Here is a 19,052-nt window from a genome sequence, read left to right on the forward strand (position 1 = left end):
CAGAAACCTGGAGGTTGAGTCATGTACACCTCTTCCTCTAGGTCACCATTCAAGAATGCATTTTTAATATCCAACTAGTGAAGTTCCTAGTCAAGATTAGCTGCTTGTGAAAGGAGGATTCTGATAGAATTCATCTTGGCTATTAGAGCAAAGGTCTCTCTGCATAGTCTACTTCATATACCTGTGTAAACCCTTTGGCCACCAATCTGGCTTTGTACCTTTCTACCGTACCATTAGCCCTATGCTTCACTATGAACACCCACTTGCATCCCATTAGTTCCTTTTCTTCAAGAAGATCCACCAACTCCCAAGTGTCGTTTTTGTGCAAGGCATTAATTTTTTCCTTCATTGCATCTATCCATTCAGGTTTGGATAAAGCTTCCACCACATTCTTAGGGACAAAAACACCGTCAATGGAGGAAAGGAACACACGATATGAAGGTAAAATATGATCATAGGACACAAAGTAAGAGATAGGATGATTAATAGTACAAGATCTAACACGCTTTCTCTTAGCAATAGGAACATCAAGATCATTAATAAAAGGATAATCAATATATCAAGAGGTTTAGGCATATCAATGGCAACAAGTGTACCTGGCTGATGAGGAGGATCTACCTTTGGAGAGTCTAATGATGTTGGTTGCATAGTTTTAGGTTCCACGGCTCTTGAACGTTGCTGGCTCTTATGGCGGCAAAGAAAGACACGAAATGGAGGAGGATCAGGAAGAGAGGTAATTTTGTTTGAGCCTGGGTGTAACCCTACTTTCCCCCTGAGGAGAAATGAAGAAAAAATGTTGACTCTCAAATAAGGATACGTCCATAGAGACATAATACTTGCGTGAAGCAAGGTCATAGCAAATGGTAACCCTTTTGGGATAAATGGTAGTTAAGAAAAATACAAGGAATGGCACGAGGATCGAGCTTACCGCGAGTAGGGGACAAATCATGAACAAAGCAACGGCACCCAAAGACACGCATTGGAATAGGGGACAAAGGAGTCGTAGGAAACAAAAGTTGATGTGGGGCCTTATACTCTAGTAACCAAGATGGCATACGATTGATGATAGATGTAGCGCGTATAACAACATCCATCCAAAAACATTTCAGAACATTCATATGGAGTAATAAACAACAAGCTACATCGAGAAGATGACACTTTTTCCTTTCAGCGACACTTTTGTTGGAGTGTCCTAGCACAAGAGCTTTGATGAAGAGATCCAGACAAAGAAAAGAACTCTGTGAGATCACTATGGAAGTACACCTTTGCGTTATCCAACTGGAAAATGTGAATCTCAATTAGGAATTGAGTAAAAATCATGCGTTGAAAATCTTTAACAATCTTTAGCAATTCACCTCTAAATCGCATAGGATAAAACCATGTATATCTAGAGTAGTCATCAATCAAAGTAATGAAATACTTATATCTAGTCTTAAAAGGTAGTGTAGTAAGGCCCCAAACATCAGAATAGACAATATAAAACGGAAATTTAGATCTTTTATTTCTTAAAGGAAAAGAATTTCTACAATGTTTGCTCAATTGGCATGTCTGACACTGTAACTCACTAACTAACAAAGACTTAAATAACTCGAGAAACGTAAGTTTTAAAGACTCAAACGAAAGATGACCAAGATGACTATGTAGCCACAAGACCGGCTTTATTCTCCCACACGTAGAGACCATTTTTCCTCTACCAATCGTCTTCCCCGAAGCCAAATCCCGAAACACACATAAAGAAGGAAAAAATGTCACTAAACAATTCAAAGAGTAATGTTGCTAACGAAAAGTAAGTTGATAGGTAATTTAGGAACATGCAACACATTAGAGAGGGTAAGATTGAAGGGAAGGGGGATATTTCCTTGACCGACTAGGGTGGAGAATGACCCATCAGCCAGTCTCACCTTATCTCTCCCAAAGAAGAGGTTATATGCTTGAAATGAAGTTGACTTACCGGCCATGTGGATTGAGGCTCCAAAGTAAATTATATAAGGGGAATCAAATGGCGAAGTGTCCTACCATATAATTCCAAGTGGTCACGAAAAGAGTTGATAATCTCTTCCTTGGGTCAAAACCAGAGTGTCGCTCCTAGGATACCATGGGACTAGTCTCTTGAGATGCCACATTTGCTGAGTTATATTATTTCTTCAAATCTATGTTTAGAAGGCCTTCAAATGAGAGTGTGTGGTTGGAGGGTTTGGAGTGGCCGACTCTAAGTGCAGAGAACGACGAGTGGTTAGAAAAGAGTTTTGATCTGGAAGAGATAAAGGAAGCGGTCTTCTCAATGGATAGGACAAAAGCTTCAGGTCCAGATGGCTTCACAATGGCATTTTATCAGGATTGCTAGGATATCGTGGTGAAGGATCTTGGATCAATCTTTGAGGAGTTTCAAAAAAGGGGAATAATTAATCCAGGTTTGAACTCAACTTTCATTTCTTTGGTCCCAAAGAAGAAAGAGGCATCACAACCAAGGGATTTTAGACCTATCAGTTTGTATAAAATAATTGCAAAAGTGTTGTCTCTCAAGATAAAGAAGGTCCTCCCACCATTATTGCACCCAACCAAGGAGCTTTTGTGGAAAGTAGATAGATCAATGATCAAATCCTCATTGCAAATGAGAGTTTGGAGAGATTTAGGAAATCTAAGAAGAAGAGAGTGGTCTGCAAATTGGATTTGGAGAAGGCTTATGACCTAGCTTGAGAAGGGAAAATTTTGGACCCCTTCCACCTCAAGTACTTTCTCTTATGCTTCATTTTTTGAAACCTTAACTCAGCCTCCTATTTTTATTGGGTTGTCCTTTCCGATTAAAGAAATTTGGAGCAAGCTCATTCTTCCTCGGGTTAGTAGTTTTTGTTGGGAAATTTTCCTAGAAAGAATTAACACAAATGATTTACTTCAGAAAAAGAGACCCAATTCTTGTTTACTTCCTAATAGGTGTACTCTCTATAAAGCTTATGGGGAAACTGGTTACCACCTTATGGTGTCTTGCAAGGCTACTAAAACTATATGTGAGTGGGCTCTCCCTCTTTGGGTGTTCTTGGAATCCCCCTAAGAGTGTCCAAAGTTTGTTCTCTCCTTTGTTTTTCAGATGGCCTAAGAAGAGAGGGAAGATTATGTGGAGGAGCATTAGGGCAGATGTCTGTTGGTCCTTGTGGGAAGAAAGAAACTTATGAATTTTTTCAGACAAGGAAAGAACCCTAGAAGACCTATTAGACCTAATACTTTTAAGGGTTGCCCATTGGCTAAAATCTATGGAATTGTTCTCAGATTTTCCTATGGCTGACTTGTTAAGAAATTGGAAAGAGATAACTACCTCTGCCCTATGTAAGAGGACTCTTAGTCCCTCTTGGTCCCCTCCCTCTAGATTTATAAAACTGAATTTTGATGGCAGTAGTTTAAGGAATCCAGGGCCTTCTGGAATTGGGGGAGTATTCAGGAATGAGGAAGGGATTGTTATTGCCTTGTTCTAGGCCCTATTGGAGAAGGAGACTCTCTTAGGGATGAGATCCTTGCAGCTCTGAAAGGAATCCAAAGAGCAAGGGAAATAAATATCAGATGTTTGGTCCTAGAAGGTGACTCGAAGGTGGTGATTAGTTGGCTGAAGAAAGAGGACAATGGTTTATGGAGTTATAACAATGAAAGGAAAAAATTCATTTGGCTGTGTAGGGACACTGAGATACAATATAGCTGGGTGAAGAGGACTGCTAATTCATTTGCAGATGGGCTGGCCAAGCAAGGGGTGAATAGGGAGTCTAGTCTATCCTTTGGGCTAATTTTTAATTATCTTTCATTGTATTCTTTTGAAGGGGAATTAAGACATTTTACCTCCCCCTATTGTATCTAAAGTTTCACATCTTCACATCATTAATAAAGTTTTTTGTTACTGACCAAAAAATATATATATTACTTCTAACTCTGTTGGCTTGGCTTCTTACTCTGATCAGATGTTGATTTCTTACTCAATTCCTAAGCCCACTTAGTCTTGCCAAGGAGTTCCTAACGTGTGTCTCTAGTGTGTTTGGACTTCTAACTGTGAGTGCACCAAAACTCATCCTCTCTTCCGTGAATCACCCTTCTTAAAAGAGCCTCCGAAATTTGAATTTGTACCTCCTCGGATTGCTAGTGCAACCGGCTCCCCCTCTGTACAATTCATCACACTTCTACTCTCTTTAGACTGAACTAAGGCATAAACTCCTGAACTGAAGGTAAGTTCTTACTTCCTAAGATTACCATTGTGGACCCATACGGATTCAACCCCAAAAGAAAAAAAAATACTCGTTGTCGGGAGACAAGTGATTTGTAGGCCTTTGCATCTTCATCACACTTCCAATTCACATTTCGATAATGATCCAATTCCTTCCAAATTGATGTCAGATCTGAGTACTACATCGAGAGACTCCTCTCCCCCTGCTTGCAAGTGGAGGATTTATCTTGTAATTGATATATCTTTGCATGGTGCCTCTGCTCTGAATAGGTAGACTTCACTTGTTTCCATATTTCACAAGCTGTTTCAGCCCACATAAACATCTTCCTTGTGGCAACATGGAAACCAAGAGCCATGACATCACCATACTATTTTCTTGGTCCCACCTGTTATGTTCAGCACTTCCAGTCTTTGGTTCCTTCACTTTACCATTAATATACCCTACTTTCCCCCTAGCAGTAATGTAAAGTTCAATTCCCCTAGACCATTCAAGGTAGTTTACTCCACCAAAGGGAATTACAGCCATGAGGAAACACATATCCATCCCCCCACTACTTCCATTTTGACCTCCTGAAATCCCAAAAGTTACAAAATTCTCAGAGGACATGATACAAACACTTTCAGTTTCAACACACACCTTAAGATCACTCCTGACACCCAAAAAAGTCCTAAAAACACACTAGAGATGCAGTTCACATACACACACTCCGGTCTGGACACAATTTGAACACAGACCAGCTCCAATTCTCCAAAAAAAATATTTTTTAGGTTGATTTCAGCACTGCACAGGTTTAACAGTCACAGTCCACCAATTTTCCAAATCATCTAAACAGACCAACTACTAGAAGAGATCATAAAAACAGTTGAGTCACACCAAAACAGGGTAAAGCAGGTCATTCATGACCTACAAGTATCCCATTCTCAAGTACAGGATCACACAATACACAAAAAAGAGGCCTGAACCTCACAATTCCTATGACAGCATTCAGCAGTTTTGTTTCATAGGGTTTTTTCTAGGTACACAACCAAGAGAAAAGGAAAAAGAAGTAAAACAAACTTGTACCAGTCGTAGGTCAACTTCTCGGGTCTCAGTTGAAGAATACAACAAGATAAAGAAGAAAGAACTTGTTCAATCTGCTCTCAGACCTAGTAGAACCGCTCTGATACCATATTAGCAGAAGAAAGGAGGAGAAATAAGGAAGAAGAGAAGAGAGAGAAAAGAGAAGAGAGGAGAAAGGTTTGGAGAGTTCAAAATTAGTCTAGCAGTGCCAGCTTATATTATTATATATAGGGTGACCATAATTAAAAGGGAAAAGACCCTTATGCCCTTGTTGTAGTCAAAGTACATAAGCAATGACAAAAAAGCTATTTTAACCAGACCAAACAGACCCTATCTAAGCAGAATAAAAACATAAAATGTAAAGTAAACATTTCAACAGTGTTCTAGAGGCGTATGCCTCATACGCCTCATGCACACCTCATATAAAAAGGCTGGGGGGCTTCGCCCCCCCAGACCCCCCCCCCCCGCTCCAACTCGCTTGCTTCACTCGCTCACCTCCGTTTCAACTAGTGTTGTGCATCTTTATTCTACTTAGTAAAAAAGATTTTTATTAAAAATAAAGAAAGAAATGAGATCCCCCTTCCTCTTCCTTCTCCCTCTTGACCCCCCTCCTCTTAAGGAGGCTTACGCCTCCTTGTGTTCGGGAGGCTTACGCCTCCTACATTCTAAACTATGCCTCACTTCTAGGTATTGGAACGCCTCGCATCACGCCTCCGCATGTTAAAACATTGGTTTTCATTACTTAAAGCAATTTTTGTCTTATACTGGCATGCAAATCACAGACATGTTAGGCAAAAGAATCAACAAAAGCAGAAGTACGGGCATCAAGAGGCAAGGGAACAAGGTCAACAGGTGTACAAGGGGTAAAGCTATGGACAATCTCAAAAGGTGTTTTGCCAGTTGACCAATTGACTGAATTATTATAAGCAAATTCTGCAATGGGCAACATGGAGTCCCAACTACCCAAGTGCTTACCAACTAAACATCTAAGTAAATCTCCTAAACTTTGGTTAACAACCTTAGTTTGGCCATCAGTCTGTGGGTGAATAGCAGTAGAGAATTTCAACTTGGTACCCAAGAGTTTCCACAATGTTTTCCAAAAATAACTGACAAACCTATCCCTATCTGATACAATTGAAGTAGGCAAACCATGGAGCCTAACAACTTCCCCAAAAAACAGTTTGGCCACATGTTCAACATTGAGACACAACTCTAGCTACATCCCTCTTTAAAGGTGGCCAATAAAATCTATCCTCAACAAGAGCAATAGTTTTATCTCAACCAAAGTAACTAGCTATTCCTCCAACATGTAATTCCCAAATGAAAAGTCTTGCAATTAGGTACGGGGAACACACAATTTAGATCCCTCTACATAGGTAACCATCATGAATCACAAAATCCACATAATTGTGTTGATTATCACTCTACACATCAAGGAAAATGATACCAAAATTTGGGCAAGAAGGGTACTCATCCTTTAACTTTTCAAAACCTATCACATTAATGCTCATGATTGGAGAAATAAAAAATTTTCAAATCCTCTTCTTCGACTTGTCTTTTCTCTTCCTCTTGTCTTCCTCCTTTATTGTAATTTCTTGTAACAGGTGGTGCTGCAGCATTAAGTAATCTATTGCAAGCAACGCTTTAAAACGCGGAGGCATGACACAAGGCATCCACTACCTGGAGGTCTGAGGTGTAGTTCAGAATGTAAGAGGTGTAAGCCTCCCAAACACAAGAAGGCATAAGCCTCCTTAAGAGGAGGGGGAGGGGGAAGAAGAATCTCATTTTTCTTTATTTTTAATAACAATCTTTCATATTAAGAAGAATAAAGATGCATAATAATCCCTTTCCTTTCTTTCTTGTTTTTCTATCTTTTTATATGAGGTGTGCCTAAGGCCTACACTTCTAGCACCCCTCATGAAAATGGCATATGAGGTGTGCACCTCTTGCACCTGCGGCATACACCTCAGAGGTATCAATGCCTCGAGCATACGCCTCAAGGCGTTTAGGGGGCACCTCTCCTGGAGGCACACCTCTAGGTGTACACCCCCCACACCTTTAAAACACTGATTGCAATTTATAGGGCTAGAAAGGCTAGGGGCAGCCCAAACAGGACATGGATTGAAGTGGTAAGAAATGATTTAAGCACTCACAGTTTAACAATGGATATGGCACTAAAAAGAACAGAATGGCAAAACAGGTATCATACAGCTGACTCCATATTGTTGGAAAAAGGCTTAGATGATCATGAGAAGAAAAGACACTTATAGATTATGAAATTAGTTACTATTACAATGTATAGATAGACGGACATAGATGTGCATGAATATATGCTAATGAATACATATTTATGATGAATAAATTTAAAGAAAAATTGCTGGAAAAAATCAACAACAGAGGATGTTCCCAAGCATCCAAGTGGTTCTGTCAAATAAGTTAGTGAGCTCATTTCAATTCAACTAAGCCTCAATTGACTATGATTTAATTCTCATACTGATGATTTAATCATTTAACTTAGATGGGAAATGATACCTTCGAGTAAAGAATATCATGTACCGAACAGTCATCTGATAATTTAAGAGAAATAAGATCTAACCTGAGGAATACCACTTCTGAGAGGCCCAAAGGATTTCCTCTGGGCTTGAACCAGTGCAAGGAGGAACCTATAAGTTCCAATGGCATCCATAGGCAGTGACTGAGATATTTTCAGTTGTGCTTTCATTCTGAGCAATGGTCCTTGCTCCCACTTTGCAGTCTCATCTAAGGCAGCATCGGTAACTACTTCAGCTTCAGAATACCGTTGTTGGGCAGACAAAACTAGAGCAAGCAATCTCCAACCTTTTAGTATGGACCCTCCAGTTGCATCAATAAATTGTTTTGCACAACGCAAGGCTGGATGGGAATTCCGGTGCTCTGCATATTGAAGCCCCAAGTCAAAAATCAAATCTGGGTTGTCACATTCAAAAGCAATTGCCGCATCTAATGATTTTAAAGCTTCAGACTGTAGATGAGACCTCTCAAAGTCTGATGAAGCAACCTTAGCTTGCTTTCCCAAACAACGACCCAACATGTGAAGACCTACACCCTTCAAATGTTCATTCAGACCTTGAGCATTTGCAATTGCTCTCTGTGCATAACCTACACCCTCTAAAGCAAGGAGAGAGTCTTCACTGCATATCCTTGCAGCCAATAGCAGTGCCAGGAGATCATCTGGTTTTTCATGATTGTGTAAGGACTTCCTCAAAAGATTCAAGGCAGATTCATTTTGTCCTGCTCCACTGTAGCAAAGAGCCAAAATGTTCCATCGACCACAACGATGAAATATTCCAGGTAAGATTTCTTCTATTTGCCTTGCCAATATGGAAGTTTGACCACAAAGAGATAGTGCAAATGTAAAATGCTCCATTACTGAAGGGTCCCATATGGTCTTACCAAGGTAAAACTTTCTTAAAAGAATCATCAATAAGAGAATTGCCTCTTCTAGATTGTTTCTTGGAACATATGAGCCATCAATCTGGACTGCTAAACTAGGTGGACCAGCTTCAACACCACTGTACAGCAAAAAGATGGCAAAGTTCTTTTGAATCCTTGCACAGCACTCATTGTCAAGGTTCCATTGACTCAGGAGGGCACGTCTGTAAGCAGACATTGCTTCCTGATAATGACCAGCTTGCTTCCAAAGCTCAGGAAGGAGCTCTACAGCCTTACTAACGGTCTCTTGCAATTTATTGTCCACCAACACATCAGGAATGCCATGTTGGAATATCCGTTCCACAGCATCAAGGACACTTTTACATTCCTGTGCAGCCTCTGCAACAACAACAAAGAACTGGGTTAAGTACATTAAACAATTTGAACCACAGATGAAAAAGAACATGATGAATCTGTAATTGATTAACATTCAATACCAGTTGCTCTCCCAAGCATCTGAAGAGACTTGGCTTTCAGGTATATAGCTTCAAGCACCAAGCTAGCTGCATGCTGAGAAGCAATGTTCAATGACTCAGTGCGGGAGCGGTTCCTCCTAGAAGGTGGTTTCTCAGTAAGAGAAGGTTGCAACCGTTGAATAGCTGCCTGAAGATCAATCCCATCAAAAACTCGAAGGGCACCTTCCACATTGCCTCTTTGGTACTCTAACCTTCCAAGAAGGGCTCTAGCTTCCTGAAAATTTAATACAGGCACCCATCATATTTAAAATGTGCCTCTTTTATTTATGGTGGCAAAATATGGGTTAATGCTATTTCCTCTGTCATGTACTACACAAAAAGGTAGACTAGTAGATTGTAACTACAGTAATGAAATAGAAGAACTAGCATTCATAAAGTGCATCTAAATTAGGAATCTACTCATGAAAAAAAAAAAATTACGAAACTTAAACCTTTTTCATAGGCAATTCTTATTCTTTTTCTTTTTTTATTTGATTGGTATTTTTTCTTTGATGGTACATCTACAGCATCCATTAGAAAAAAAAGTGATCTCTTGTAAGTTGAAGGGGCTAAAAGGGCTAGGGGCAGACCAAAAAGCGGATTGGTTGAAGTAGTAAGAAATGATTTAAGAGCTCATATTTAACAATGGATATGGCTCTAAACAGAACAGAATGCAAAACAGGATTCATGGAGCCAACCCAATATAGTTGGGACAAGGCTTAGAAGGTGATTATAATGATGATTTTCCCATTTTGGTTGATAAAATATCTACTACCAAAGAAACTTGATGAGACTCAGTAACGTCTAAAGAAACAATCAGGATTAAGGGAGAAAAAGAAACACAAAGTTCAAGAATTGACTTTCTGTTTAGTCTTATGATGCTCACAAGTTCAAAATAGAAATAATTTACTCTTCCCTCTCTCACCCCTTCCCCTCTCAGTTTCCAATGTCTCTCTTCTCTCTCTAACTCCAACTCCTACTTGTGTTGTTATGGTGCACACTAGCTCCACCTTAAAAGGAAGAAAGTCAGTTTCCATAGTACCTCTACATTTATCATTATTCAGTGCATGAGTTTGACTGGAAGTAGCTATAAATGATGTAATTAAAAGGAGTTGCAGCAGAAGGTATTATTGACATTTTAAGTTTAAGTTAAAAATAATATTTTGAGTAAAAAATAATTGATTGGAGTTAAAGCATAGAAATTTTCTTTTACTAGGTGTGTTGGACCTAGGTCCAAAAGGATATGCAAATTTACTATCCAAGAAACCATCAAAATTAAGAAAAATCAACCAAGAAAAGTAAAAGCTGAGTGATGCTTCATTGACTTTGAAATTTGAGTTGGTAGAACCTTTCACAGATGAAGCATCAATCAAAAGTAAACAAATGCAACTAAGACCCATGGTTTATAGTTTCCCCAAAACATGGCAAAATTTCCCAATTTCCTAAGGGTTGAAACGAAATAATTCTATAATTAAAATTTTCCAAATATCTCTTCACATTTCCTTGATATTTGAAATATTATCCCTTTTTATCAATAACTGAATGGATTTCATTAAGAAATAATTAAGCAAATACGAGGAGAGGGGAGATAAACTCTCTTAGCTTCCACCCCCAAAAATGAAACCATTACAACATAGCCCAGAATAAATCATTTCTTCCCACCCCTTACCTAGCCAAAGCATCCGCCAAGCCATTAGCATCTCTCTTAATCTAGTTAACCAGAATTTCCATTCCTTGAGCCATATCTCTGAACTTCCTTTTCTTCATTTATATATTCCCACCAGTCCATCTCCTCCTTTTGGAGCCAAGTAGGGGTAGCAGCAAGGGGCTCACTTTACTTGAAACAGAAAGAAAATAAAAACTCACTATGTAGACACTTTTTGTGCATTTCTTGTTTGGAATAAATGCAAATCAGTTATTGATAAAAAATAAATAAATAAAAAAATAAACACAAAGGGGAGACCGAATCTGCCCCCCAATGTCCCACAGCACATCCCCACAGTGTATTGAGAACATCTCCCAATGATGACATCATTATTCCGGATATTATCATCGAGAGATGTTCCCAATACACGACCAGGATGTGCTGTGGGACGTTGTGGGGGGTAGGGGGCTGATTTGAACTCCACAAAGGGGGCCAAAATTGGGTTGCTTCCGGGTGTTGGGGGATGTCGTCATCATCAATATGATACAAAGCTAATGTATTTGAAATATTGAGCTTTGTATAGAGGTGTTGAGGGATATCATCGTCCTCGATACGATAAGGAGGTTAGAAAGAGGAGGATGATGATGTTGCCGTCATTGGTTTTCGTCGATGTGAAGAAAGTGGGGAAGATGTACGAGAGGATGCAGGTGCTCTCAGCAAGTTTGGTTGGCAGGTTCATGGCTGTCGACCTGGAGGCAGAAAAAGTCTTAAATCTAGGCTTTGTTAGAGTGGGGTAGGGAAAGGGTGTTGGGTGTAAGAAAGTTGAATGGTGGACTTTTTCTTTTCATGTTTCACAGCAGAGAAGCGGCCGAGAAGATTTTATCTGTGGAGTCAAAGTGACAGAAAGGGAGTTCGATCTGTGACTAGGCTGGTGGTACCCTGCAACAAGAGAAGTTTCAAATACCAGATGAAAGACAGCAGTGTGGCTGGATGTAGTGGGAATACCTCTTCATGGCTAGAGTATCCTTACATTTGAAGCAACCGACAATCTCTATGGAAAGTTCATGAAATTTGACAACAGGAACAGAAGACGGGACAAGCTCGACATGGCCAAATTGTTGGTGGAGGTTGAGGATATCTCCAACATCTCACTCAAGCTATCATGAACTTTGTAGGTGAAGATTATCACCTGAGAACTATGGTAGAAGGAGAGGACCGGACTTTCCTAAGAAATTTGAATACTGTTAAAGTTTGACCTTCCCTAGAATTATGTCTTGTTCGTTGACTATAAAGTAAAGTAAAGTAAAGTAGGAGAAGAAAGAAGAAGAGAGAAAGATGAGGAAAGAGAGAAAGGCTGGTTCGAATTAGAGAAAGATTTATCTCCCTAGATTCAGCTAGACCTGTTATTATATTATTAACTAAATGGAAAAGACTTAAGTGCCTTTCTTTAAGTAAGAAGCATTCGAACTAACATAACAGTACACATCAACCTTCTCAACAAGTACAAAGACCGAAATACCCCTTCACTAACACCACTAACACTCCCCCTCAAGCTGGTGAGTATATATCATATAATCCCAGCTTGTTACATATGTAGTCCACTCTCCCCCGACTCAAACCTTTTGTAAACAAGTCTGCCCACTGGTTTCCCGTACTAACATATGCGTTTCTATCACCCCATTTAGCACCTTCTCTTTCACAAAATGACAATCAACTTCGATGTGCTTGGTTCTTTCATGAAACACTAGATTGGAAGAGATATGAACTGCTGCCTGATTGTCACAATAGAGCTTCATTGGAGTATTGATGTCATATCCTATCTCCTGTAGAAGGTTCCTCAGCCACACTAATTCACAAGCAATATGTGCCATGGCCCTATATTCTGCTTCTGCACTGCTTCTTGCCACAACTGTTTGCTTCTTACTTTTCCACGTTACCAGGTTACCCCCCAGAAAGGTGCAATAGCCTGTGGTGGATCGTCTGTCAGACATAGAACCTGCCCAATCAGCATCGGTGTATCCTTCTACTACCAGTTTTCCACCACTCCTGTACAGCAAACCACGACCAGGAGCTCCTTTCAGATACCTCACAATCCTTAGCACTGCATTCCAATGTGGGACCAAAGGTTTCTACATGAACTGACTCACCACACTAACCGCAAATGAAATATCTGGCCGAGTAATGGTTAGATAGTTTAGTTTGCCTACAAGTCGTCGATATCTGCCAGGGTCTTCAAATACTTCACCTATATCACTACTCAGCCTCGTATTTGTTTCCATAGGTGTCTCAGCCAGTTTAGTACCCAACAACCCTGTTTCTTCCAATAAATCGAACACATATTTCCTTTGACACAAATTAATGCCATGCTTAGATCTTGTTACCTCTATGCCCAAAAAGTATTTCAACTTGCCAAGGTCCTTTGTCTGAAAGTGTTCCTGTAGGAATGCCTTCAATCTGCCAATGCCCATTTTGTCATTCCCAGTCACAACGATATCATCCACATACACCACCAATATTATTTTGCCTACTGAAGAGTCAAAACTAAAGACAGAGTGATCAACTTGGCACTGTTTCATACCAAACTTCTTGACCACCTCACTGAACCTATCAAACCATGCTCGAGGGGACTGTTTAAGTCCATAAATAGCCTTCTTAAGTTTGCATACCTTACCATCCTCCCCCTGAGCAACAAACCCTGGCGGTTGCTCCATGTAGACCTCCTCGAGCAAATCACCATGCAAAAAGGCATTTTTGATATCTAGCTGATGGAGAGGCCAATCATATATAGCTACGAGAGAGATGACGACACGAACAGACCCTATCTTAGCAACCGGGGAGAATGTCTCTGTGTAGTCAATGCCATAGGTTTGGGAGTACCCTTTGGCAACTAGTCGCGCCTTCAGGCGCTCAACACGACCATCTGACAAGTACTTAACACTATACACCCACTTAAAACCGACAGCCTGCTTCCCAAGAGGAAGAGCGGTGAGATCCCAAGTGTGATTATGATGCAGAGCAGAGAGCTCTTCTTCCATATCACGACATCACTTTGGAGAGGTAAGGGCTTCCTAGACATCCTTAGGAACAACCACGGAGGATAACAAAGAGATGAACTGGCGATCGGAGCTAGAGCTGGATCTGTCGACGATGATGAAGCTGGAGGAGTTGCAGCCGGTACACGCGGGCGATGTGTATACATGTGACGGATGAGTGGACGGTCAACCGACGGTGGCACCGCAAGCAAGGACGTAGGCATGACTGGAACCAGAAGAGGTGGATCAGCCACGGGAAGAGGAAGAGGAGGTGGTGATGAGGAGGAAGCAGCAGCACCGGACCCGACAAAGAACGAAGTAGACTCGAAGAATGTAACATCAGCACATACCAAGGAACGACGAGAACTGGGATGATAACACTTGTACCCTTTCTGAGTTCGGGAATAGCCAAGGAAGATACATTTCAGGGAACGTGCATCTAACTTGTCAGTCCCGGGACCCAGATTATGAATGAAGCAAACACACCCAAATACCCGAGGAGGAAGCGGAAATGGAGACATGTTGGGGAATAAGACACTAAAAGGAGAACGACCATCAAGGATAGACGTGGGCATCCGATTAATTAAGAAACAAGAGGTGAGCATTGCATCGCTCCAAAAGGTTTTGGGAACATTCATGTGGTGCATGAGGGAGCGTGCCGTTTCTACAAGATGACGGTTCTTTCTCTCAGCCACCCCATTTTGTTGCAGAGTGTAAATACATGAAGTTTGGTGTATAATGCCATGTTGGTCCAAGTATTCTTGAAAAGATGAAGACAAGTATTCACGTCCATTATTAGAACGGAAAATTTTGATGTGAACACCAAATTGATTGCGGATCTCAGCACAAAATTTCTGGAAGATGGCAAATAATTCACTTCTTTCTTTCATTAAATAGAGCCACGTCATTCTTGAACAGTCATCAACAAAAATAACAAAATATCGGTATCCATTATATGACATCACTTTATAAGGACCCCAAACATCTGAATGAATTAAAGAAAAAAGACTCGACACACGATTATCGACCCTAGAACGAAAGGGAACACGATGGTGTTTCCCAAATTGACACGACTCACAATCTAAAACAGAAAGTTGACTCAATGAAGGGACTAAGGACTGCAACACTTCCAACGAAGGGTGACCAAATCTACAATGCCACTGGAGAGGAGAAATGGATGACTGAAGGGCCATCGACGTTCGTCCACCACCATCAAGATAATACAGTCCACCGGCTTCATGCCCTCCACCAATCTTCATCCCCGTCTTGAGATCCTGAACAACACACATAGAAGGGTAAAATGTGATGGAGCACTTAAGGGACTTGGTCAGCTTACTAATAAACATAAAATTAAATGGAAACTTAGGTACATATAAAACAGAGGATAGGGATATAGGGTCTGGGTCAACATTACCAACACCACAGATAGATGATGTGGAGCCATTAGCAAGGGTAACAGATTGTGATGTTGAGCAATGAGTGAGAGTTGAAAACACACCTGGAGTTCCCGTCATGTGATCGGAGGCTCCAGAATCAATAATCCAAGGGTTGGGTGTGGATGCCAAACAAGCCATACCTGAGTGTGCAAAGGAAGTTGTGTTCTGCTGCGACTTGGATTGAACAAACCTCTCATACTCATCCCGAGGAACACTCACCATCTCCTTGCCTGGGCCATCTGAGGGAGTAGAAGGCAACGGGTCAGCTGACCGATTCTCCTGTCTAGAGCTGAAACTGGTGTCACTAGTCATGGCATGGTTGGTCCACGTCGAGGGAGGACCATGTAAGTCATAGCAGTAGTTAATGGTATGTCCATCCAATCCACAATGAGTACACTTCCGTGGACCCGAGCCACATCCTCTACCACGAGCTCCCCCTAAATCTCTGCCTCCAGTACGACCACCACCACGGGTATGTGTAGATCCACCACTACCACTTCTGCTAGGCTGGGCTCCTCGAGCTCCACTTCTGCCACCTCGACCTCTCGACACTGCAAATGCTGATTTATCGGAGACATTAGAATCCATAGATCCAATGGAAGCCCTCCGAAGATGAGCAAACACCTCCTCTAAAGATGGAAGAGCAGATCCCCCTAGTATCTGAGCTCGTACTGGTTCATACTCAGACTTCAGCCCCTCCAGAAACTGTGTCACATCAAGCTACTCTCGTTGTTGCTGTTGAACTTTGACATCAGAAGTGAGAGGATGATAGACATTTAACTCATTAAGGATATTCCTCACACTGGCATAGTACTCCTCAAGGCTCTGACTTCCCTGTTGCAGATTGAAGTATTCCTGATACAGTTGATATACCCTAGTGGTATTATCCTGACCTGAATACAGTTTCTTAGCATGATCTGTGCATCTTCCTGTTCCACAACCATGTAATGATCTGTGCATCTTCCTGTTCCCAGTCTTCATACTCTTGAGAATTAGCGGGGGGTTTCTCCTCTCTTATATGCTTCACTTTCTTCTTTGCCTTCAGAAAAACTTCTACAGACTTGGCCCAAGGAACATAATTCTCTCCATTCAGTTTAATGGAGGTCATTTGGACATTCAGGTAGTCAGTAGAGATCATGACACTAGGTTTACTATCATTGTTATCTACACACAGACACTTCACCGAAATCTGCACACTCATCGCCTGAAGGCCAACCACACGAAGGGCTGAGACACCACTACACCACACGTACCAGCCCTAACTAGGGCTTAGAAACCACAGCAACCAATCACCAACGACACAATCGGAGGCATAGGAACCTCCTAGGGAAGAGGGCGATCACTCCTTTTCAGCCCTTTTCCCAGTCTCCAACTCACAGCTGAGAAACCCAAGAGAAACCCTAATTCGAATGCGCAAAAGACAGAATTCTAGCAAGTCTGATTTGTTGAACCTTGCTCTGATACCATGTTAAAGTTTGACCTACCCTAGAATTCTGTCTTGTTCGTTGATTGTAAAGTAAAGTAAAGTAGGAGAAGAAAGAAGAAGAGAGAAAGATGAGGAAAGAGAGAAAGGCTAGTTCGAATTAGAGAAAGATTTATCTCCCTGATTCGGCCAGACCTGTTATTATATTATTAACTAAATGGAAAAGACTTAAGTGCCCTTCTTTAAGTAAAAAGCACTCGAACTAACATGACAGTACACATCAACCTTCTCAACAAGTACAAAGACCGAAATACCCCTTCACTAATACCACTAACAAATACTAACGCAATTAACGAAGAAATCCCGATGCCGTAGGAGGGAGAAAACAACCAAAAGCAGTGAAGCCTAGGAGCATTTCACAACAAGAAGGGAACAGCAAAGCGGAAGGGGGGGAAGGGGGAGAGAGGATGCAAGGAAGACTATGGATGACTCAAGGAAAGAGAGTCTAGAAGGAGAGCAAGAAAAGTGAACATTAACAAATTGGTGGACAGGGAGGTTAGATTAGGTAAATCCCTTGGTCTATTCTTCTAGGGAGGGGAAGGCTCCGCTAAATTAGCATTTGAGAAGTTTGAAAAAAAGGAAGAAAACGGAGGAACAAAGAAGGAAAGAAGCGGTAAACAAAACATAGCCTGGTACGAAGATGGAGGAGAAGAGGAGTGCTTAGAAGACAATATCTAAGGTGAGGGGGGGGGCAAGCAGGAGGGTGGTTGGAAATGAAGCTTTTAAGCTGGAACGTAAGGGGGATGAAGGAAGGGAGAAGAAGGGCTCAAGTAAGAAATATGATAAGAACACATAAACCAGATGTAGTCATTCTACACGAAACAAAACTAGAAGGTTTCAATTTAACTCTAAATAAAGAAATCTGGGGGGAGGAGGACAGGGAGTGGGTAAAACTAACACATCGGGCCTTTCAAGGGGCTTGGTTATCTTGTGGGATCATGGGACCAAGGAGTGTTAAGGAAGATTGGGGAGGAGTTTAGGAAATATTCAGTTTTAGTTTGTCTACAGGAAACCAATGGAAATTGGAGGTGGGGACTCACAAATGTTTATGGGCCAAATGACGAGGGAGAGAGATTGGAGTTCTGGGAGGAGTTAGGGGAGCTAAGACAAAAATGGGAGAGTCCTTGGTGGGTGGGGTGGGGGGACTTTAACATTGTAAGAAGGAGATTTGAAATGAAGGGGAGTCGGAGGGGAGGATAAATGTTGGGTTGAGGAGGTTTGATGAGTTCATCTGTAATAGTGAACTTACCGACCCACCTCTAAATGGTGGGATATTCATCTGGTCTATCGGTCAATGTCCAGCAATTCTTCGAAAGCTAGATAGGTTCATGTTCTCAGAAGATTAGGTGGAGCATTGGGGAGAAGTGGTCCAAGAACCTCTGGTTCAGCAATTGTTTGATCATAAACCTATCATGCTAAGGAACTTTGTATCAGTTTCCAGGTGCAAACCTTTCAAATTTGAAAATACATGGCTGCAGCAACCAAACTTTGTGGAGTGGGTAGAGGGGAAGTGGAGAGGTGCGCAGAGGGCAAGCTCAGCAGGGCAGACAATCTTGGATAAATTACAGTTAATTAAGGAGGAGTTGAAGGGGAGAAGGAAGGAAGTGGTTGAGGAAGAGGAGAACAGAAAGAAGTGTTGGAGAAATTGTCAAAGTTCGACAGGTTATTAGAAGACGAGGGCGGCAGGAGAGAAGTTCAGGTGGAAAGGGAAGTTTTGAAGAAAGAGTTAGAAAGTTTAATCCTAAGGGAAGAAATTAGATGGAGACAAAATCCAGGGTTATTTGGCCAAAAAGAGATAAAAATCCTGCCTTCTTCCATGCTTTTGCAAGCAGTAGAAGGATAAATCTGATAACAAGGATCCAAGTGGGCGAGGAATAGGTGGAAACTTGGGGAGAGATTCAAGAGAGGGTGGTGGACTTTTACAAGAGGCTGTATTCAGGTAGACAATGGAGCTGGGTGTCATTGAAGGGCTTAGCTCCCAATCAACTGAGTGAGGCTTCAGCAAGGTGGTTAGAAAGGAGGTTTGAAAAAGAGGAAGTTAGGGAAGCTTTGAAGAAAAGAGGCTTCTTCCTTCCAAGTTTCTCCTATTTGTGCAAAATGGATGAGGAGACAGTGCTTGACCTGTTCTATTCGTGCAAAGTGGCAAATTTCACCTGGAACTTCTTCTCCTCCTGAGATTTTCTCTAGATGGCCGAAAATTAGTGGTAGCAAGAAAGCCAGAATTATGTGGAGCTGTACTCCTTTTGCAATTTGCTGGTCACTGTGGGCT

The 19,052-nt window shown here is 41.4% G+C and overlaps 1 protein-coding gene across 2 annotated transcripts in view; it reads right to left on the reverse strand.

Moving 5' to 3' along the window:
- Positions 1-19,052, reverse strand: part of LOC148866170 (protein NPG1-like) — a 42,868-nt gene that overhangs the window by 12,946 nt on the left and 10,870 nt on the right. For both annotated transcript variants that reach the window (XM_088975403.1, XM_088975404.1), the window contains exons 3-4: positions 9,170-9,422; positions 7,858-9,071 (exon numbers count right to left, since the gene is read on the reverse strand). In XM_088975403.1, coding sequence (XP_088831529.1) covers positions 7,858-9,071; positions 9,170-9,422 — 1,467 coding nt within the window. The remainder of the gene's footprint in view (positions 1-7,857; positions 9,072-9,169; positions 9,423-19,052) is intronic.

This window comes from Nelumbo lutea, chromosome 3, assembly GCF_056320005.1.
Source record: "Nelumbo lutea isolate HS-2025 chromosome 3, American lotus-T2T, whole genome shotgun sequence".
Classification (NCBI taxonomy): domain Eukaryota; kingdom Viridiplantae; phylum Streptophyta; class Magnoliopsida; order Proteales; family Nelumbonaceae; genus Nelumbo; species Nelumbo lutea.